This window comes from Amblyraja radiata, chromosome 6 (assembly GCF_010909765.2).
Source record: "Amblyraja radiata isolate CabotCenter1 chromosome 6, sAmbRad1.1.pri, whole genome shotgun sequence".
Taxonomy (NCBI): Eukaryota; Metazoa; Chordata; class Chondrichthyes; order Rajiformes; family Rajidae; genus Amblyraja; species Amblyraja radiata.
The window spans coordinates 99,651,741-99,675,625 of NC_045961.1; the positions used below are offsets into that span (position 1 = coordinate 99,651,741).

The following is a 23,885-nucleotide window of genomic DNA, read 5'->3' on the forward strand; positions in this document are numbered from 1 at the left end:
AAACGTTGCCTATTTCCTTCGCTCCATAGATGCTGCTGCACCCGCTGAGTTTCTCCAGTATTTTTGTGTACCTACGACTTTCCAGCACCTGCAGTTCCTTCTTAAACACTAACTTTACTGTACCATTCTACTGTTTTTTTTTTAAATTGCTGTTTTTTTCCTTTTTCCATTCCACCCACAATATGTAATATGTAAAAGAATATGTGATTTCTGTCCAATTCCTTTTGTAGTTTGTTTGTTTGTTTGTTTTTTGCCCAAAGTCTGTGGCCCTTGTGGCTAAAGGGATCAGGGGGTATGGTGAGAAGGCAGGTACGGGATACTGAGTTGGATGATCAGCCATGATCATATTGAATGGCGGTGCAGGCTCGAAGGGCCGAATGGCCTACTCCTGCACCTATTTTCTATGTTTCTATGTTTCTATGAGCATTGCCACTTTTCATTTCACTGCACATCTCGTATGTGTATGTGACGAATAAACTTGACTTGACATATTTCATTAACTCTGAACAGAGCTTAACCTTCCAGATGGGAGCATAGATCTGCCCTGTTGATTACGAGACTGCCTCCAATTGAATAAACGGTACACCCGTTTCTGAAACTCCGTGGAAGCAAAACAGAAGATAAATGGATTGAGGCAGCTGTTCACACAGCTGAGCGACAAGGTCAGTTTGTAGGCTGTGTAGCAACCAGTGTCATATCCAAACCTCAGTACAATGTGAATTAAGAGAGTAATATTGCTGGGCGCAAAGCATGTGATAAAGACCAAGAGAACAGTAACAGCTAAGTAGACCGCTCTTTTTTTCTTCTTGTGCGCTGTCGTGTTGTGAGATGTTCGAGAGAGTTTCAGTATGACTAGCACATAGCAGACAATGGTGACGGTAAACGGGATCAGGAAGAGCAGGACAAACAGGGTGAAGAGGAACAACACCCAGGCGTTCTGGTCGGGAAGCATGCTTCTCTTGAGTACGTCGAAACACGTCGTTATATTCAGCTCCTGGACGTCAAAGGTTAGATCGCTGTATTCAAAGGGCAGCAGGACAATCAGTAAAGTCGCCCATATTCCCAGGCAAGCGATCACGGCGTTCCTGCTTTTCCACCCTGTGTTGTACCAGATGGGGTAGACCACCCCAACGTAGCGCTCGATGCTAATGAACGTCATGGTCAAGATGGAGCAGTACATGTTGGCGTAGAACAAGGTGGTGACGAAGGTGCAATGGTACCTGCCAAAGATCCAGTTGCTGCGGTTGAGGTGGTAGGCGATCTGGAAGGGGAGGAAGATGGCCAGCAGAAGGTCGGTGATGGCCAGGTTGATCATGAAGATGACCAAGGGAGTCTTCGGGCGGGTGTGGAAGCAAAGCAGTGAGAAGGAGATGACATTGCTGGGCAGGCCGATGATGATAACGGCCAGGTAAATGGTGGGAACGATGGTCCTAACGGCGACACTGTTCAGCATTTCCAGCGTTTCATTGTCCAACCTTGTAACGTTCATGTCCATGTCATCTGGTGCCCGGCTGGTGATGCCAGGCTCAACTTCTGAGAAAACAAGGGAACAACTCGTTACTTTTACCAAGAATATGAGCATGAAGACAGCACTGTTAGTCATAATTATTCATAAGTTCACAAGTTATAAGAGTAGAATGAGGCCATTTGGCCCATTGAGTCTACGTCATTCAATCATGGCTGATCTCTGCCTCCTAATCCCATTTTCCTGCCTCCTCCCCATAACCCTTGGCACCCGTTATAATCAAGAATTTGTCTATCTTTGCCTTAAAAATATTCATTGACTTGACCTCGTGGTGGCACAATGGTGAGTTGTTGCCTTTTATGCCCCTGTCCCACTTTGGAAACCTGAACGGAAACCTCTGGAGACTTTGCGCCCCATCCAAGGTTTCCGTGCGGTTCCCAGAGGTTTGTGTCAGTCTCTTAAGGGGTTGGACAGGCTAGATGCAGGAAGATTGTTCCCGATGTTGGGGAAGTCCAGAACAAGGGGTCACAGTTTAAGGATAAGGGGAAAATCTTTTAGGACCGAGATGAGAAAAACATTTTCCACACAGAGAGTGGTGAATCTCTGGAATTCTCTGCCACAGAATCTCTGGAAGTCTCTGCCACAGTTCATTGGCTATATTTAAGAGGGAGTTAGATGTGGCCCTTGTGGCTAAAGGGATCAGGGGGTATGGAGAGAAGGCAGGTATAGGATACTGAGTTGGATGATCAGCCATGATCATATTGAATGGCGGCGCAGGCTTGAAGGGCCGAATGGCCTACTCCTGCACCTATTGTCTATGTTTCTATGTTTCCCTACCTGCTTCCACTACCTGCAACCTCCGGCAACCACCTGCAACCTCCGGGAACCACACGGAAATCTTGGGTGGGGCGCAAAGTCTCCAGAGGTTTCCGTTCAGGTTTCCTAAGTGGGACAGGGGCATTACAGCGCCAGAGATCTGTGTTCAATCCTGACCATGGGTGCTGTATGTACGGAGTTTGTACGTTCTCCCGTAGGTTTTCTCTGGGAGCTCCGGTTTCTCCCTGCACTCCAAAGGCGATTGGTTTTGGTAAAATTGTAAACTGTCTCTAGTGTGTGTAGGATAGTTCTACTGTGCAGGGATCTGTGGTAGGCATGGACTTGATGGACCAAATAGCCTGCATCTCTCCCTCCTAACCCCTTTCTTCTGCCATCTCCTCATAACCTCTGACTCCCGTACGCATCAAAAATGTATCAATCTCTGCCTTAAAAATATCCACTGGCCTGGCCTCCACATCCTTCTGTGGCAAAGAATTCCACCGATTCACCACCAGGGCTTAGTCTTAATGTGAGGGGATCTAAGTTTGAAGTAAATATACATTGGTCTGAAGAGGGGCCTGATCTCCCGAGGGCAGGAGTGAAATGAGTGTGTGACCAGGGTGGTGTTGATTCTTTGCTGTTGTGCTGTTTGCAACACGCCTCCACTGACGGTGCTGGCTTGAAGGGCCGAATGGCCTACTCCTGCACCTATTGTCTATTGTCTATGTCATATGTCATATGAAAAGATTAGGCTTGTATTCACTGGAGTTTGGAAGGATGAGCGGGCATCTTATAGAAATATATAAAATTACAAAAGGACTGGACAAGCTAGATGCAGGAAAAATATGCCCAATGTTGGGCGAGTCCAGAACCAGGGGCCACAGTCTTAGAATAAAGGGGAGATCATTTAAGACTGAGGTGAGAAAAAACTTTTTCACCCAGGGAGTTGTGAATTTATGGAATTCCCTGCCACAGAGGGCAGTGGAGGCCAAATCACTGGATGGATTTAAGAGAGAGTTAGATAGAGCTCTAGGGGCTAGTGGAGTCAAGGGATATTGGGAGAAGGCAGGCACGGGTTATTGATTGGGGACGATCAGCCATGATCACAATGAATGGCGGTGCTGGGTCGACGGGCCGAATGGCCTCCTCCTGCATCTATTTTCTATGTTTCTATGTTTCTAGGTCCCAGATAGTACAACAAAATTGTTGCGCAATGTTCCCAACGGTGAATCGGCTTTTGTGGACCACAGCAGTTGGGCAGCACACAGCTGTGCAACTACGACACACTCATTCTCTCAGAAGCAGAAATAGCCAAGCTGATTTGGCATTTTGATCACACATCCTGACTGGTGTAATCATCTCTCCCTTGCATGATTAGTCATCCGGGCCAGGGGTTAAATCCATCCACATCTCCTGATCAGTGTCAAGGAACTGCAGGCGCTGATTTTACACTAAAGCAACACGCAGTGCTGGAGTAACTCAGCAGGTCAGGCAGCATCTCTGGAGAAAATGGATAGGTGATGTTTTGAGATTGAGATACTTTTAATTTCACAGTGTTTAAGAAGGAACTGCAGATGCTGCAAAATCGAAGGTAGACAAAAGTGCTGGAGAAACTCAGCGGGTGCAACAGCATCTATGGAGCGAAGGAAATAGGCAACGTTTCGGCCCGAAACGTTGCCTATTTCCTTCGCTCCTTAGATGCTGCTGCACCCGCTGAGTTTCTCCAGCACTTTTGTCTACCTTCGATTTTCACATGTGACAAGTCACAGTGAGATGCTTTGTGTTGCACACCTAGGCATACAAAGAGGGTGCAAACAAAATGACAAAGTACCCTTTTTTGCCCAAATGTCCCCCCCCCTCCCCATCCCCTTAGTTCTCAACGCCCCCCCCCCCTCCGGGTCCTCACCCCCTTAGTTTTTAGCGGCCATCCACCGCATAGAAACATAGAAAATAGGTGCAGGAGGAGGCCATTCGGCCCTTCGAGCCAGTACCGCCATTCATTATGATCATAGTTGATTGTCCCCTATCAATAACCCGTGCCTGCCTTCTCCCCATATCCCTTGACTCCACTAGCCCCTAGAGTTCTATCTAACTCTCTCTTAAATCCATCCAGTGATTTGGCGTCCACTGCCCTCTGTGGCAGGGAATTCCATAAATTCACAACTCTCTGGGTGAAAATGTTTTTTCTCACCTCAGTCTTAAATGACCTCCCCTTTATTCTAAGACTGTGGCCCCTGGTTCTAGACTCGCCCAACATTGGGAACATTTTTCCTGCATCTAACTTGTCCAGTCCTTTTATAATTTTATATGTTTCTATAAGATCCCCCCGCAGGTCCCCTTTTGCCCAGGTTTCAGGTCTGAAGAAGGGTCTTGTCCCAAAGCGTCACCTATCTACCTTCTCCAGAGATGCTGCCTGACCCCCTGAGTTACTCCAGCACTTTGTGTCCTAATCCCCTGAGCATTATCTCACTGGCACCAAACGTTTATGGGTGAAATGTATGCCGTTGGTTTAATCTTGGGCGCCGAGGATTTTTTGAAATCCAGGAGAGATTCAGGATCAGACGGCTAACATAGAAAAATAGAAACATAGACATAGGTGCAGGAGTAGAGGCCATTCGGCCCTTCGAGCCTGCACCGCCATTCAATATGATCATGGCTGATCATCCAACTCAGTATCCTGTACCTGCCTTCTCTCCATACCCCCTGATCCCTTTAACCACAAGGGCCACATCTAACTCCCTCTTAAATATAGGCAATGAACTGGCCTCAACTACCTTCTGTGGCAGAGAATTCCACAGATTCACCACTCTCTGTGTGAAAAATGTTTTTCTCATCTCGGTCCTAAAAGATTTCCCCCTTATCCTTAAACTGTGACCCAATTCCAACTGCTAGTTGGAATTGGGTACAGAGTTCAACCATGATGTTGTCGAATGACAGGATAGACTCAAGACGTCGTGTGATCTTCACTTGCTCCTATTTCTGTTGCTGTGTCAAATCTATTTCATCACTGCCAAAGCTATAAACAAAGAAGTCCAATTGCAAAGGTCAAGGCCGATAAAAGGAGGAACTGACTAATCAAAAACAAAGTGCTGGAGGAATGCAACGTCAGGCAGCATCTGTGGAGGGAAATAAATAGATGACAGATCGGGTTGGGACCACTCTTTCGCACAGAGAGTGGTGAATCTGTGGAGTTCTCTGCCACAGAAGGTAGTTGAGGCCAGTTCATTGGCTATATTTAAGAGGGAGTTAGATGTGGCCCTTGTGGCTAAAGGGATCAGGGGGTATGGAGAGAAGGCAGGTACAGGATACTGAGTTGGATGATCAGCCATGATCACATTGAATGGCGGTGCAGGCTCAATGGGCCGAATGGCCTACTCCTGCAGCTATTTTCTATGTTTCTATGTTTCTTCAAAGTGAACCTCTTCCCCCACAGTTGCTGACTGACCTGTATATCATTGTCATAGAGTCATATAGCGTGGAAACTGCCCTTTGGCCTAACTTGCCCACACACGCCAACATGTCCCAGCTGCACGAGTGCAGGAAGGAACAGCAGATGCTGGTTTACACTGAAGATAGACACAAATATGCTGAAGTAACTCAGCGGGACAGGCAGCACCTCCGGATAGAAAGAATGGGTGATGTTTCGGGTCCTTCAGACTGAGAGTCAGGGGAGCGGGAGATAGGGAAGGGTAAGGTGTGAAAATGAGACATCAGATGAGATGTGGATCAAGGAAAATATATTATAGGTCATTGTTAGCTAGGAGAAGTTGACAACAAAGTAAACAGAGATAAAATGTAATCGGGGACAGTCAGATGTTGGAGAACGGAAGGGGGAGGGATGGAGAGAGAGAGAGAGGGAAAACAAGGGGTTATTGAAGTTAGAGAAGTCAATGTTCATACAGCTGGGGTGTTAGCTGCATAAGCAAACTATGAGGTGCTGTTCCTCCAATTTGCGCTGGGCCTCACTCTGACAATGGAGGAGGCCCAGGACAGAGAGGTCAGTGTGGAAATGGGAGGGGGAGTTAAAGTGATTGGCAACTGGGAGATCAGGTAGGTTCAGGTCCAGTCAAGTCGTCAAGTCAAGTCAAGTCAAGTTTATTTGTCACATACACATACGAGATGTGCAGTGAAATGAAAGTGGCAATGCTCGCGGACTTTTGTGCAAAAGACAAACAACCAAACAACCAAACAAACTATAAACACAATCATAACACACATATTCTTTTACATAATAAATAATGGAAGGAAAAACGTTCAGTAGAGTTAGTCCCTGGTGAGATAGGCGTTTACAGTCCGAATGGCCTCTGGGAAGAAACTCCTTCTCAACCTCTCCATTCTCACCGTATGACAACGGAGGCGTTTGCCTGACCGTAGCAGCTGGAACAGTCCGTTGCAGGGGTGGAAGGGGTCTCTCATGATATTGTTGGCTCTGGAGTTGCACCTCCTGATGTATAGTTTCTGCAGGGGGGCAAGTGAAGTTCCCATAGTGCATTCGGCCGAACGCACTACTCTCTGCAGAGCCTTCTTGTCCTTGGCAGAGCAATTCCCAAACCAGATGGTAATGTTCCCGGACAAGATGCTTTCCACCGCCGCTGCGTAGAAGCACTGGAGGATCCTCGGAGACACTCTGAATTTCCTCAATTGCCTGAGGTGGTAAAGGCGCTGCCTTGCCTTACTCACGAGTGCTGAGGCGTGTGATGCCCACGTCATATCCTCGGAGATGTGGACTCCCAGATATTTAAAACAGTTCACCCTATCCACAGGATCCCCATTTATCCTCAATGGAGTGTACGTCCTCGGATGATGTGCCCTCCTAAAGTCCATGATCAGCTCCTTCGTTTTTTTGATGTTCAAGAGGAGGCTGTTATCCTGGCACCAGAGTGCTAGACCAGCCACCTCCTCCCGGTAGGCCTTCTCGTCGTTGTCTGAGATCAGGCCCACCACCACAGTGTCATCAGCAAACTTAATTATTGAGTTGGAGCTGAACCTAGCCACTAGTGTAGCCACCAGCTACACTAGTCCCACCTGCCTGCTCCTGGCCAATGAAGAAGGGTTTCGGCCTGAAACGTTACCTATTTCCTTCGCTCCATAGATGCTGCTGCACCCGCTGAGTTTCTCCAGCATTTTTGTGTACCTGCTCCTGGCCAATGTCCCTTCCAAACCTGTATCTGTACCCGTTATCCTGTATCTCTACACTGTGGGCGGCTTGATTGTAACCAGATATGTTTTTTTTCACTGACTGGATAGCACGCAACAAAACAGAAAAGCTGGAAGTATTTGAGGAACAACATCCTTGTGATTGAGGCAGTGCAGCGTAGGTTCATGAGATTGATCCCTGGGATGGCGGGACTGTCATATGAGGAAAGATTGAAAAGACTAGGCTTGTATTCACTGGAGTTTAGAAGGATGAAGGGTGAATCTTATAGAAACATATAAAATTATAAAAGGACTGGACAAGCTAGATGCAGGAAAAATGTTCCCAATGTTGGGCAAGCCCAGAACCAGGGACCAGTCTTAGAATAAAGGGGAGGCCATTTAAGACTGAAGTGAGAAAAAACTTTTTCAACCAGAGAGTTGTGAATTTGTGGAATTCCCTGCCACAGAGGGCAGTGGAGGCCAAGTCACTGGATGGATTTAGGAGAGAGTTGGATAGAGCTCTGGGGGCTAGTGGAGTCAAGGGATATGGGGAGAAGGCAGGCACGGGTTATTGATTGGGGATGATCAGCCATGATCACAATGAATGGCGGTGCTGGCTCGAAGGGCAAAATGGCCTCCTCCTGCACCTATTTTTAAATGTTTCTATGTTTCTTACACGAGGGAGAACGTCAAGACGAAAAGAAAGGCGGAGTGGAGTAGAGAGGGAAGTGGTTCAGTTGGGGCGTCACAGAGGCGCAGCAGTAGAGCTGCCGCCTCACAGAACCAGAGAACAGAGTTCGATCCCGACCTCGGGTGCTGTCTGTGTGTGTGTGTAGTTTACATATTCTCCCTGTGACGGCGTGGGTTTCCTCCGGGTGCTCTGGTTTCCTCCCACAGAAGTACATGTCTGTGGGTTAATTGGCTTCCATCAACTGCCCCTAGTGCGTAAAGAGTGCGTGCCAAAGTGAGCCAACATAGAACTAATGTGAACGGGAGATCGATGATCAGCGTGGACTCAGCTGGGTGGAAGGGTCTGATTTCATGCTGTGTTATTTAGCTAAACTAAACTAAACTAAAACTAAACGTGGAACTGCACACGCAGTCTCCGAGTCCCAGACTCCGCCTAACTCTCGATCTTCAACAATGACAGCAATAACAATCTTTTAAAAATAGTTTTGTAAGTTTTTCAATGGCAAATATTAGACGTATTACTGAAATATGGAGCTGAGATTGAGCATGGGTTATTTTGTGACTGTAAAGATGAATGAAATGAGTGTAGACAAAAATGCCGGAGAAACTCAGCGGGTGACACAGCATCTATGGAGCGAAGGAGTTGATGACTTTTCGGGTCGAGACCCTTCTTCAGACTGATGAGTGAATGAAATGAGTGGTTCCTTTCTGAGTATTTTTTTCAATTTCACTTTGAATGTTCTGGTTAAATCTGTTTTCACCAACACATTAGTGCCTTTCCCTCTAGATCGAGAGTAAACATTTTCTCTTCATTTCCCCAAAATTCTTGCCAATTACTTTAAATCAGCTAAGGGCCTGTCCCACTTGTGTGTAATTTGCGCTTCATTTACACAACATCATTTACGCGTCACGGCGCACGACACGCGCATGGCTGCATTACGCGCGCATGGCGTGTGGTGAGACGTGGTGGCGTAGGCCACCTGCGTGTCGCACAAATGACGCCCAAGTGGGACACGCCCTTTTCCTGCCAAATCAGGCAACCGAACCATCCTAGCAGTTCTACCTCATTGGAGATCCTCGGACTATCTGTGATCGGACCTTTCGTGCTTTATCTTGCACTAAACGTTATTCACATTTTTCCCATATCATGTAACTGTACACTGTAAATGGTAATCGATTGTAATCATGTATTGTCTTTCCGCTGACTGGTCAGCACGCAACAAAAAGCTTTTCACTGTAGGGAGTTAGATGTGGCCCTTGTGGCTAAAGGGATCAGGGGGTATGGAGAGAAGGCAGGTACAGGATACTGAGTTGGATCTTCTTCTTTTCGAGTCTTTGAAGCTGGTTGGCTATATGACAGTTTCCCATTCCTTTACACAGTCCTTTGCGTTTTTGTTGAACACTGCAAGATCCTTTGGGCTGCACTGGTTGGGTAGTAGGGGGCAGACAAGGCAGTGCTGCATTGTATGGTCCTCTTCTCCACATTCACAGGTGGTTTGGCCAGTTTCATAGTCCCATCTGGCCATGGCAGCTTTTGATCGCCCTGTTCCTGTTCTCAGGCGGTTGAGCGTCTTCCACTGGACCCATGGTGCTTCTGAGCCCGGAGGGAGGGCTTCAGAAGGAGGGATACCCATGTCAGTAGGAGGGGGGTCGTCCTCAAGCCTTTTTGTCCATAGTTGGAGTCTGGTTTCTTCCCGTGATGTTATTAGGGGCTGGACATGGCTGAGAAAGCTTCTCCTGGACTTCAGCCGTTGGGCCGGGGGTACACGTCCATAGAGGAGGTGGCGTTCATCACTGGTGGCCTTGGTCATCTCTACTCGGCTGGCGACTTCCCGTCTCACATCAGCAGGGGCAATGCCAGCGAGGAGGTGCAGGTTGTTTATGTTGGTGGGCTTCAGGCAGCCAGTGATTGAGCGGCAGGTGTTATTCAACGCTGGGTCTAATTTCTTGGCATGGGATGATCTCTCCCAAACAGGACACGCATACTCCGCAGAGGAGTAGCACAGGGCCAGAGCAGTAGATCTTAATGTGTGTGCTGTGGCTCCCCATTTGGAGTTGGTCAGCTTCCGGAGGATGTTATTTCGGGAGTTAACTTTCAGTTTGGTGTTTTTGACGTGTTCCTTATAGGAGAGAGTGCGATCCAGTGTTACACCGAGGTAGACAGGGTTGGTGCAGTGCCCAAGAGGTGTTCCAGACCATGTGATGTTAAGGGGTCTGTTTGCTTCCCGGTTCCTGAGATGGAACGAGCAGGCTTGGGTCTTCGCAGGGTTTGCGTGTAGGTGGTTGCGCTCGTAGTAGAGGTGTAGCTCATCTAGGGATGAGGTGAGATTCGCTTCTACTGAGTTGGATGATCAACCATGATCATATTGAATGGTGGTGCAGGCTCGAAGGGCCGAATGGCCTACTATGTTTCTATGTTTCTATGTCCCTCGGTGACAATAAACTAAACTAAAGTAAACTAAACTACACTCTAGCTATTGGTCATCCTGCCAGCAAGAGTATGATTCTCTCCATTCTCTCTGCCTCTCGTGGTTTTAAACACCAGTTAGACCGCTCCTTCATCATTTCTAAAGAAAGCAATAGCAGGTTTTTCCCATCTCATTGCAGGACCGAAACCTCTCATTCCGCGTGCACACGTTGAGCATCTCTTGCGCCCACGCTGCAACGTTTTCTCTGAACTGTGATGCCCAGAAACTGTGATTTGTGATATCAGAATTTGTATATAAAGTGTAGGACGGCACGGTGGCGCAGCGGTAGAGTTGCTGCCTTACAGCACTTGCAGCACCGGAGACCCTGGTTCGATCCTGACTATGAGTGCTGTCTGTATGGAGTTTGTACCTTCTCCCCGTGACCTGTGTGGGTTTTCTCAGAGATCTTCGGATTCCTCCCACACTTCAAAGACGTGCAGATTTTGTGGATGAATTGGCTTGGTATAAATGTAAAATTGTCCCCAGCTTGTGTAGGCTAGTGTGTGTTAATGTGCGGGGATCGCTGGTCGGCATGGACTCGGTGGGCCGAAGGGCCTGTTTCCACCCTGTATCTTTAAACTAAAACTAAACTAAATTGTCATTTATAATCTTTGTATCTTTAATGATCTATCAATCAGAGGGATATGGCCCAAGTGTGCTGTTTAGTTTAGAAATACGGCATGGAAACAGGCCCTTAGGCCTACCCAGTGCACGCCGACCATCGATAACCCGTTCGCACAAGTTCTATGTTAATCCACGTTTGCGTGTACTCTCTACACAATTGGAAAAACTTTACAGTGGCCAATTAACCCACAAACACGCCTGTCTTTGGGATTTGGGAGGAAACCGGAGCACCCGGAGGAAACCCATGTGGTCCCAGGGAGGACGTCCAAACTCTACGCAGAAGGCACCTGACACCGGGATCGAAGCCGGGTCTCCGGCGCTGTGAGGCAGCAGCTCTACCAGCTGCACTGCTGTGTGGGGAGTGGGTGAGAAAGTGGGAAAACATACAGTAGAACTGGTGTGAGTGGGTGATCAATGATCAGAGTAGACTCGATGGGCCGAAGGGCCTGTTTCCATACTGTATCTCTAAACTGAGGAGCAGTATCTCTGCAATGGACAATAAACTGTCAGAGGGTATAGAAACCAGCTGTAGCCCTTCACTGTGACTGGGGAAGGTTAACATTGAATGACTGACAAAAGTAGACATCATGTTGTAAATACCTTGGAGAGAACCTGGCATACTTGGAGTGAAGAGTGTACCACCTTCTTCGCTGTCATGTGCTGGGGCAGCAGGGCGAAGGCTGCGGACGCCAATAGGATCAACAAGCTCATCTGGAAGGCTGGCTCCGTCCTGGGTGCGGAGTTGGTGTTGGACTCATGGGAGGTTGGGCTAGGAGGGGAGGATGCTCCTCAAACTGCGGTGCATCCTGGACAATACAGCTCACACCCCCTCAGGTCAACCCGAGGAGCACCTTCAGCAACAGGCTGGTTCCACCAAGATGCAGCACAGAACGCCACAGGAGATCCTTCTTCCCTGTGGCTATCAAACTGTACAACTCCTCCCCCTTCTGTCGTCGGGTAGACTGACTCCTCTCTTTCTCCCCCCCCCACCCCCCCCCACCCCCCCCCCCCCCCCCCCCCCAAATCTTTGCACGCCCCTCAAACCTTTCCACACGCCATTTTAATTTTGTGTTTCATGTATTTTGTGTGTTTTTATGACTGTCGGCTGATCAATTTCCCTCCCGGGATGAATTAAGTTCTATCGTATCGTCTAATTCTTACTCAATTCCATTAACTTATCGTATAGGAAGGAACTGCAGTTGTTGGTTTACAGCAAAAAAAGACACAAAATGCTGGACTAACACAGCGGCTCAAGCAGCATCTCTGGAGAGAAAGGAAGTGGTGACAATAGACAATAGACAATAGGTGCAGGAGTAGGCCATTCGGCTCTTCGAGCCAGCACCGCCATTCAATGTGATCATGGCTAATCATCCCCAATCAGTACCCCGTTCCTGCCTTCTCCCCATATCCCCTGACTCCGCTATTTTTAAGAGCCCTATCTAGCTCTCTCTTGAAAGCATCCAGAGAACCTGCCTGCACCGCCCTCTGAGGCAGAGAATTCCACACACGTTTTGGGTTGAGACCCTTCTTCAGACCTGAGTCAACCATTGCTTCACTCCAGAGATGTTGCCTGTCCTGCTGAGTTACTCCAGCATTCTGTGTCCATTAACATCATTCATTTTGTATATTGAGCTTGAATTGGTTTATTACAGACACATTTTTGCACAGCAGTTTCTCGTGCTTTAGTTTCCTCTGTTGGGGCTTTGTGGTGAAACTTATTCTGTAGACACCAAAGACCGCGTTCTGCGAACAGTTACCAAGGCTTATCTGCACTTCAGGAGTGGACAGTTGGAACAGTGATAAGAGCAAAGATAGTGGGTGTCACCATGGTCTGCAGTTGTCCTTTGACTGGCTCCACCAAGTGTAGAGCAGAGATGAACCTCAAAAAAAGTTACTGCATGGAAAGATTTGACCCATCGAGTCTGTGCTGACTCTATGTAAGAGCAACCCAGATGATTCCACTACCATTTTTCACTTTGATATACCTCTGAATGCAACAATTGAATTTGCTTGAATTAACAACCCCAGTAATGCATTTCGGACCCATCCTGGCCACACTCTCATTTCACTCATGCCATCGGGATGAAGGTACAGGAATCTGAAAACTGTGACCTCCGTGTTCAGGAACAGCTTCTTCCAACAACTATCAGGCTATTGAGCACGACAAACACTCTATTAGGCTGGGTCTCTCTCTATATTGCTGGGTCTCTATTCCTTGGAGCACAGGAGGATGAGGGGTGTTCTTATAGATGTGGATAAAATCATGAGGGGAATAGATCGGGTAGATGCACAGAGTCTTTTGAACCCAGAGTAGGCCAATCGAGGACCAGAGGACATAGGTTCAAGGTGAAGGAGAAAATATTTAATAGGAATCTGAGGGTTAACTTTTTCACACAAAGAGTGGTGGGTGTATGGAACAAGCTGCCAGAGGAGGCAGATGAGGCTGGGACTATCCCAACTTTTAAGAAACAGTTAGACAGGTACATGGATAGGACAGGTTTGGAGGGGTATGGTCCAAGAGCAGGCAGGTGGGACTGGTGTAGCTGGGACATTGTTGGCCCGTGTGGGCAAGTTGGGCTGAAGTGCTTGGCTGGGCTTGTACACTCTGGAATTTAGAAGGCTGAGAGGAGATCTTATTGAAACATATAAGGTTATTAAGGGTTTGGACACGTTAGAGGCAGGAAACATGTTCCCGATGTTGGGGAAGTCTGGAACCAGGGGCCACAGTTCAAGAATAAGGGGTAAGGCATTTAAAACGGAGATGAGGAAACACTTTTTCCCACAGAGAGTGGTCTGTGGAATTCTCTGCCTCAGAGGGCGGTGGAGGCAGGTTCTCTGGATACTTTCAAGAGAGAGCTAGATATTCTAGAGATGCTGCCTGACCCACTGAGTCTGCTGCCCTTGTCCTTTTTGGGTGTGAAACATCGCCAGTTAGGACGTGCTGTTGGATTATCCTGGACAAGTAACCACAGTGCGTGTTGTAGATGCTGCAGACAGCTGCTACAGCGGGCCACAGGTGCAGTGAATACATGTTTAGGACAGTGGATAGGGTGCCAATCGAGCAAAGGATTTGCCATAGTTATAGAGTAATACAGCTAGTTGTAGAGTTGACCCTTCGGCCCAACTCACTCACGCCAGCCAACATGTCCCATCTACACTGGTCCAACCAACCTGCGTCTCACCCATATCCATCTAAGCCTGTCCTATCCATGTACCTGTCTAAATGTTTCTTAAATGTTGCGATAATACCTGCCTCAACTACAGCACATCCTCCAGCAGCTCATTCCATACACACACCACCCTTTGTGTAGAAGTTACCCCTCAGATTCCTATTAAATCTGATGAATTTAAAATGGAGTTAGATAGAGCTCTAGAGGCTAGCGGAATTAAGGGATATGTGGAGAAGACAGGCACGGGTTACTGATTGTGGATGATCATCCATAATCACAATGAATGGCGGGCGCAGACTCAAAGGGCCAAATGGCATCCTCCTGCACCTATTTTCTATGTTTCTATGTAAATCTTTCCCGCCCTCACCTTAAACCAATGTCCTCTGTTTCTTGATCCCCATACACTGGGCAAGAGACTCTGCATCTACCCAATTTATTCATCTTATGATTTTGTATACCTCTGTAAAACCACCCCTCATCCTCCATTGCTCCAAGGAGCAGCCTGCTCAGCCTCTCCCCACAGCTCAGGCCCTCGAGTCCTGGCAACAGGCTGCATAACATTGAGCTTCTTGAAGGTTGTTGTATTCAGACACATTTCATCACACTCTTATCTTCTGCTTTGAAGATGGTGGAAAGTGTAGGATGTGCGGACGCGGGCTACTTATTGTATATAACAAGCTGGTGACCTACATTTGTAGCAACAGTATTTAAGTTGCAGGTTATAGACAATGTTGACCTTCACTGTGTTGAAAGTGTGTGCTCAATGAGTTCAAAATCATGAAAGGGTAGGTGGTTGGAAACTATCATTCACAGTGACCTTTATGGCATTTTCTTCCACGAAGCCCATGCACAAATGTTACTTAGTACATAGTTTAGTTTGGAGATACAGCCTGGAAACTGGCCCACCAAGTCCGCGCCGACCAGCGATCCCCGTACACTTACACTACCCTTGGGACAACTTACAATTATACAAAGCCAATTAACACTACAAGCTTGCACGTCTTTGGAGCATAAGAGGAAACCCGAGCACCCGGAGAAAACCCACGCGGGTCACGGGGAGAACGTACAACACTCCGTACAGACAGCATCCGGGGTCAGGATAGAAACCCGGCTCTCTGGTGCTGTAAGGGGAGCAACTCTACCGCTGCACCACTGCTTCTTGCTGCATCATTTGCTGAGGACTCGAATATGGACACCCGTCAATGAATATCCCCACCTCCGATCACTCAAACCCATTGTACGTTCTCCCCGTGACCCGCACGGGTTTTCTCCGGGACGCCTGTCCCCTGTCTCCATCAAGGGTCTGGATGTGCAGTTTACCAAGGAGTTCAAGTGCCTTGGAGTTTACCTGGACAGTAAACCGGACCGGTCCAGGAACATTGAGGCACTGTGTAAGGGACAGAATCGTCTGTAATTTCTGAGGAGGCTCCTCCGCTCCTTCAACGTCTGCAGTAAGTACATAAAAGAGTCTGTGCATTCACCCGATCAATTGCCCCCATGAAAAACCTCTATAAGATAAACCCTCAGCCACCTGCAATCCTAGGAATAAAGTCATAGCCTGCTCAATCTCTCCTTATAGCTCAGGATCTCTAGTTGTGAGAGCATGTTATAGGAAATGTTATAGGGCACCATGTTATAGGAAAGATATTGTCAAGCTTGACAGGGTTCAGAAAAGATTTACGAGGATGTTGCCAGGACTAGAGGGTGTGAGATATAGGGAGAGGTTGAGTAGGCTGGGTCTCTATTCCATGGAGCGCAGGAGTATGAGTGGAGATCTTATAGAGGTGTATAAAATCATGAGAGGAATAGATCGGGTCGATGCACAGAGTCTTTTACCCAGAGTAGGGGAATCGAGGACCAGAGGACATAGGTTCAAGGTGATGGGGAAAAGATTTAATAGGAATCGGAGGGGTAGCTTTTTCCACACAGAGGGTGGTGGGTGTATGGAACAAGCTGCCCGAGGAGGTAGTTGAGGCTGGGACTATCCCATCGTTTAATAAACAATTGGACAGGTACATGGATAGGACGGATTTGGACGGTTATGGACCAATCGCAGGCAAGTGGGACTAGGGTAGCTGGGACATTGTTGGCTGGTGTGGGTGAGTTGGACCGAAGGGCCTGTTTCCACACTGTATCACTCCGTGACTCTATGACTCTAACAGTAAGGCAGGTAGGCAGGTTAGGTTTGCGGCTCTTAGAATTTGGGGAGTGGTCCTGAGGAGTCTTGATAGATTCAATGTTGAGAGGTTTAGGTTTTTTGTGTAGTTAAGGTTTATTAATGTCGTGTGTACGGATGTACGGAGGTGCAGTGAAATGTTTTAGTCTGCGTGCTAACCCATCGAATCAGATACTATTATGCATGAATATAATCAGGCCAAACACGGGTACTTTGAAGAGACAACAGACAATAGTTGCAGGAGTAGGCCATTCGGTAAATACATAGAATAAGTTGCCAGAGGAAGTGGTAAAGGAGCCTGCAAATAAGGTGCATCGACGGGTACAACAAAGCTCTTCGAAAGGTTTGGAGGGTTATGGACCAGCACTAACTCAACAGACAATTGGTGCAGGAGTAGGCCATTCGGCCCTTCGAGCCGGCACCGCCATTCAATGTGATCATGGCTGATCATCCCCAATCAGTACCCCGTTCCTGCCTTCTCCCCATATCCCCTGATTCCGCTATTTTTAAGAGCCCTATCTAGCCCTCTATTGAAAGTAACCAGAGAACTTGCCTCCACCGCCCTCTGAGGCAGAGAATTCCACAGACTCACAACTCTCTGTGAGAAAAAGTGTTTCCTCATCTCCGTTCTAAATGGCTTACCCCTTATTCTTAAACTGTGGCCCCTGGTTCTGGACTCCCCCCAACATCGGGAACATGTTTCCTGCCTCTAGCGTGTCCAAGCCCTTAACAATCTTATATGTTTCAATGAGATACCCTCTCATCCTTCTAAACTCCAGATTGTACAAGCCCAGCCGCTCCATTCTCTCAGCACATGACAGCCCCGCCATCCCGGGAAGAGAAAGATATACAATACAGAAGATAGTTTCTCAGAATTGTAACACAACATTTCCAAAGTTCAATGCCCACAATGGGGTAGTTGGAGAATATGGACCGTACCTCAGCTTATGGCAGAAACATAGAAACATAGAAACATAGAAATTAGGTGCAGGAGTAGGCCATTCGGCCCTTCGAGCCTGCACCGCCATTCAATATGATCATGGCTGATCATCCAACTCAGTATCCCGTACCTGCCTTCTCTCCATACCCTCTGATCCCCTTAGCCACAAGGGCCACATCAAACTCCCTCTTAAATATAGCCAATGAACTGGCCTCGACTACCCTCTGTGGCAGGGAGTTCCAGAGATTCACCACTCTCTGTGTGAAAAAAGTTCTTCTCATCAGAACTGTTCAAAAGTCTGATAACAGAAGGGATGAAGCTGTTCCTTCAAAAAAAATAGTGAGTATTTAAAAATAAAGGATAAATGGTTAAAAATGATTTTAAAAAATGAAGGGTTGCCATAGAAGACAGAGATCAAAGTCCAAGTCAAGGACAATTTTATTCATCACATGCGCCCGAAGGTGCAGTGAAATGAATGGGATGAGGGTCTCGGAGAATCAAAATGGGCCAGTCCCATTTAGGCGATTTTTTAGGCAACTGCCGGCGACTGTCAAGTTGCTGGCAGTCGCCTGAAAAAACGGTGACTGTTAGAGTGGAACACACGCACACACACATCGCTTCCTTCACCAGCCCGTTATGCAGGCGGGGTACAGGACAAGCGGGGTGAGCGCTGTCTGAATGAAATTCACACGGTGCAAAGCCAATGTGATACAGACACACACCGCGATGAACAGGAAGGTTGGCGCTGTCATTAAGACGGTGAAAGCACAGTGTACGGGAAGGGACATGTCAGTCCTTTAAAAGAGGGGGGAGAGAAGGTGGGAGAAGGAGTGGAGACAACTTTTAAGAAGCCAGAGATACACGGCTGCGAAGCTCGGCGGACATTAACATTACCGGTCGGTTATCCTTGGTTCTGAAAACTACTGCTTAAGTTTTGTTTACCAAATGAGCCAATAAAATGCACCGATCAGCGCCGGCTACAACCTACGAGAACCTTCGACCTCCTGGCAACCCACTACCACTGCACCTACGGCACGAGAATTCTCGCTACTCTCCATGGCGGCTTCATTCTGGTCGCCGCTAATTTTTCAACGTCAAACTTTCAATTTATGGGTGATGGGAGGGGAGTGAAATGAAGCAGGTATATCAACACTTTTTTTTCTTTTTCTTTTTTCCGTTTTTGTTTTTTAATTTTTTTAATTTTTACTTACTCACTCTGTGACTACACTCATTTGGTAGTTTAGGGGTTCTATTCTTACACATTCACTTTCACTTTCTTTCTTTCTTGCTCTTTCTCTCTTTTTCTATTTCATCTTTGTTAAAATGGAAGCTGTACAATAAATGTATTATGTCATATGCCGCGGTTTTTACTTTTGCACACTGCTTCGAATAAAAATATAAATTAAAAAAAAGAAAAGAAATAAAAGAAAAATTCACGGCGACCATAATGAGGCCGCGACTAGTTCCCAGAATGCGGGAACTCTTCATGGCCATGAACGCGACTTCCCGGCAACCAACCGCGCACATGTGGCGACCACCCGCGAACATGTGGCGACCGCATAGTCTCCTGCAGTCACCTAAAAAGTCGCCTAAGTGGGACAGGCCCATAAGTCTTTGGAATACTTGTAGCTTTGTAGGTTATTTGATTGGTAAAATTGTAAATTGTACCTCGTCCGTAGGATCGTGCTAGTGTGTGGGATGATCGCTGGTCGGCGTGGACTCGGTGGGCCGAAGTGCCTGTTTCCACACAATATCTCTAAAGTCCAAAAGTCTAAAGTCAAAAGACTACTCTTCCTTGAAGGGGAGTGGAGATTTTTGATATTTTCAGTGCAGAGGCAAATAAATTCCTTGTCAGCATGTGGATGAGAGGTTACGATGAGTAAATGCGAATCCAGTGCTGTGGGTGCAATTAGATCAGCCACGATCTGTTCGAACAGTGGAACAGAGTTTGCAGGGCGGGAATCCTATTGCTGATCCTAGCAGGCAAATATGCATGCACAAACTGATCACTGGATTGGAAACAATGCAGTATACATGAAGTTTGAATAGTGGAGGCCACTGGCTAAAATTTTGCAGCCATTATTTATCTTACTTCACAGTTGAAACACATCAATTGCTGACTATACGCAAAGTCTTCTGAGGTTTGAACAAAAATTGCAATTTGTACAGTTTTTCCCCTGATAGGGTAGATCGCAAAATAAAAACCTTTTACTGTACATCGGTACACATGACAATAAACTACACTAAGAAACCTCAAATTGCACACTTTCGAGTTGCAACCTGGCAGAGGCTGAGTTTGATCAGCATCCTAATCATTATTTTGCCTTCCTGCCTCCTGGTATTTTCTGTACATGGAATTGCTATATTAGCCCACAATATCACCTTGCATGTTCGGTAAAGAATTTCTTACCAAACCAGCGATTTCTACAACGGTGATATTGAAACCTCAACATTTTCCTGACCGTAAAACTAATGCAAAACACAAAAAAAACACTTTGAAATATTCTAACGGTATCCCCACACCAGTCACACCATCTTCTCCCCCCTCCCATCAGGCAAGAGGTATAGGCATTTGTAAAGGTATACCTCCACATTCAGGAACAGTTCCTTCCCCCAGGTGTTGTCAGGCAACTGAACTGCCCTCTCATCAGCACGAGTGCAGTCCTGACCACCTTTCCACCTCATTTGAACTATCTTTAATCCGACTTTATCCGACACCTTTCACTAAATGTCATGCCCTTCATATTTTATCTGTGTTTGATTGTATCTTTTCTTTGACAGGATAGCATGCAAACCAAGAGTTTTTCACTGCACCTCAGTACACGTGACAATAATAAACTAAACTAAACTCAACTAAACTATTAAATGCCAATTAAACACAAAGTACGTGCAATAACTCCAGGATAAGCACTCAACTAAGAAGACCAAGCCCAAAGCCAACGTATTATCTAACTATCTAACTAAATATACCGACTTACAATAAATAACTCCACATGCAAAAAATCAGCTACCTACATATTAACCAGCTCTTAAAAAAAATGAATCCTGGAGATACAAATGTATAATGGGGGTTATCAAGTGGGCACCTCCCTTCACTGGTGTATCGTTGAGTTAGGCCCATGACACCTTGGGAAGGCTCAACAGTTAGTTCTGGTGTCCCAGACCCACTCCACTCAATCCCTGCTCTCACCACCTATGCTGCCAGTATCTACTAAATAAAGGAAGTTGTTTAGTGGTCTGATAAACGACTCCTGGAGTTTTCAACAATACTTTATTCGAAAATTCAAGTTGCAGCATACAGGTTCAACAGACACGTCTGACCACATCGGTGGTCAGCGCTGAACCAACGCGCGCAGGGGAAAAACCGCGCGAAAACAACAGCCCCTCCCGAGTCACGTGACCACGGCTTCCGAATGCCGGGTTCGATATCTGCGCGCGCTAGCAGGCGCCGCTACAGTTGCTAAATAAATGAAGGTTAGCTCACTCTAACAAATGCTAAACACCTAACTCCAATTTATGCTAGCCCATCGTTCAGCTTGTACCATCACAAATATCACCCTTGCATCTAAACTAAACTACTCAGAAACTAAAATACCCGAAACTCCACCAATTCCTCAGGCGGTGGACTCCATATAAAGCTTGTACCTCAATAAGGAGGCATCTAGCTCCAAGGAGTCCTGCCTAAAGCCTTATTTAAGAACAAACTGCTGATGCTGGAAAAATCAAAGGTAGACAAAAAATCTGGAGGAACTCAGCAGGTGAGGCAGCATCTGGGGAGCGAAGGAATGGGCGACGTTTCGGGTCGAGACTCTTCTTCAGACTGATGTCGGGGGGGGCTTCATAGATGCTGCCTCACCTGCTGAGTTTCTCCAGCTTTTTTGTCTACCTGCCTAAAGCCTTGATCTTTTTTGCACAATCTTCTTTCTTTTTGCTCGTACATGTAATTTCTGCATGATGTCTGAGTTATTTATGTTTTTTCTGCACCGTCTGAGGTGATGTGCCTGGGACGCTGCGGCAAGCAGGTCTTTCATTGTGTCTGCATCTCAATGTACTTGTGGATATGACAACAAACTCGACTTGACTGGACTTACAACCCAGCGGTCTGATGAAGGGTCTTGACCCGAAACGTCACCCTTTCCTTCTCTCCAGAGATGTTGCCTGTCCAACTGAGTTACTCCAGCATCTTGTGTCTATCTTCGGTAGGAATATTGATTTCTCTAATTTAAAGTAGCACTTGTATTCTAAGTGTCTATGTGTCTGAGATGCTGCTGTTAGCAGGTCTCTCAATGTATCAGAATCTCAATGCACTCGACAATAAACTCAACTTGACTTGACTTACAACACAGAAACATAGAAAATAGGTGCAGGAGGAGGCCATTTGGCCCTTCGAGCCAGTGGCACCATTCATTATGATCATGGCTGATCATCCACAATCAGTAACCCGTGTCTGCCTTCTCCCCATATCCCTTGATTCCGCTAGTCCCTAGAGCTCTATCTAATCTCTCTTTTAAATTCATCCAGTAAATTGGTCTCCACTGCCCTCTGTGGCAGAGAATTCCACAAATTCACAACTCTCTGGGTGAAAAAGTTTTTTCTCATCTCAGTTGTAAATGGCCTCCACTTTATTCTTAGACTGTGTCCCCTGGTTCTGGACTCCCCCAACATTGGGGAAAAAAATTCCTGCATCTAGCTTGTCCAATCCTTTTATAATTTTATACGTTTCTATAAGATACCCTCTCTTTCTTCTAAATTCCAGTGAATACAGCCCAGCGGTATGAAGATTGATTTCTCCAATTTCAAGTAGCACTTGCATTCCCTCTCTCTCTGTCCCTCTCCCACCCTAGTCGTCTTGCTAGTTTCACTGTTCTTATGCCTTCATTATCACCTCTTCCACAGCCAACAGTTGACCATTGTGGGCTCCATCTTTCTTGAGTCATCGGTGCTGGCTGCGATTAGTTCCGTAACTTTTCATACCCCTAGTTTCCCTCTCCCCTGAATCTCAGTCTGAAGAAGGGTCTCTTGTTCTTCCCCAGCACAATTAAAGCATGGAATAATCTTCACCCTACCATAGTTACCCAACCAGATACAACTAAATTTAAGGTAGCTCTTTCTTCCTAAAAAACATTTCTGGCTTAAGTCTTCCCTTCACCACCTCCAGTTTAAATTCCATTTGGAATATTTTGGAGGACCAAGAAACCAAGAAGAAACCAAGACCCGAAACGTCACCTGTTCTCCAGAGATGCTGTCTGACCAGTGAGTTATTCCTGCTTTTTGTGTCCACCTTCGGTTTGAACCGGCATCTGTAGTTCCTTCCTACACATCAGATCTGAAACAGTCTTTTAAACATAGAAACATATAGAAAATAGGTGCAGGAGTAGATCATTCAGCCCTTCGAGCCAGCACCGCCATTCAATATGATCATGGCTGATCATCTAAATCATTACCCCGTTCCTGCTTTCTCTCCATATCCCTTGATTCCGTTAGCCCTAAGAGCTAGATCTAACTCTCTCTTGAATTTTGAAAGCTTCTTTCCACTTCCTCAGTTAATTTTCAAACCACAATTGTAACACAGAAAACAGAACTAAAAAAACTCCAATTTAAAAACTTTCAATGGGTTTGTAGCCATTTGAGGGAAATAGTCCAATTCCCATCATTTTGCAAAGCTGCTTTGGATTGAAGGGACACTGCCTTGAACAAGGAGTTAAATCAAAGAACATTAAGCAATAGTGCTGTAATAATACCTTGCATCTTTGCCTTGAGAGCCCTTGCTTGCCGCTGTTGATCTACTGAGATTGAGCTTAGGACTGAACTAAGCTGAAAGCGAGGTAGACTGTTCTCAAAGGCGTGTTTTACTTTACAAAATACTGATTTATCACACAGCAGAAAAGCCAAAGGAAATGACAAGGCAGGCCACACGATTTTTTTTCTCCATGTGTGTTCAGCAGAATGAAGCAACGGCTAGTGGAGCTGCCTTACGGCGTCTGAGACCCGGGTTCGATCCTGACTACAGGCGCTTGTCTGTACGGTGTTTGTACGTTCTTCCTGTCACCACGTGGGTTTTCTCCGGGATCTCCGGTTTCCTCCCACACTCCAATGACGTACAGGTTTGTAGGTAAAATTGACTTGGAAAATTTGTAAATTGTCCCTAACGTGTATAGGATAATGTTAGTGTGTGGGGGTCGCTGGTCGGCACGGACTCGGTGGGCCGAAGAGCCTGGTTCCTCGCTGTAACTCTAAACTAAACACAAATATTCCTGCTCTTTTACAGTTTGCAGGAAACTGTTTGGTTTTCCTGTGCACATGATCAATGGATAAAGAGTTCCTACAGAGAACCTATCTAACTGCCTCCACCGAAGTTAGACACAAAAATCTGGGGTAACTCAGTGGGTCAGGCAGCATC

The 23,885-nt window shown here is 46.6% G+C and overlaps 1 protein-coding gene across 1 annotated transcript; it reads right to left on the reverse strand.

Annotated features, from left to right (window-relative positions):
• Window positions 1–434: 434 nt before the first annotated feature.
• On the reverse strand, window positions 435–23,450 carry LOC116974642 (P2Y purinoceptor 8-like). The gene is made up of 2 exons (XM_033023334.1): window positions 23,227–23,450; window positions 435–1,533 (listed from the first exon to the last, which is right to left on the reverse strand). Exons 1-2 carry the CDS (start codon window positions 23,231–23,233, stop codon window positions 497–499), a joined length of 1,044 nt encoding a protein of 347 aa, XP_032879225.1. The 5' UTR covers window positions 23,234–23,450; the 3' UTR covers window positions 435–496.
• Between the last annotated feature and the right edge of the window lie 435 nt (window positions 23,451–23,885).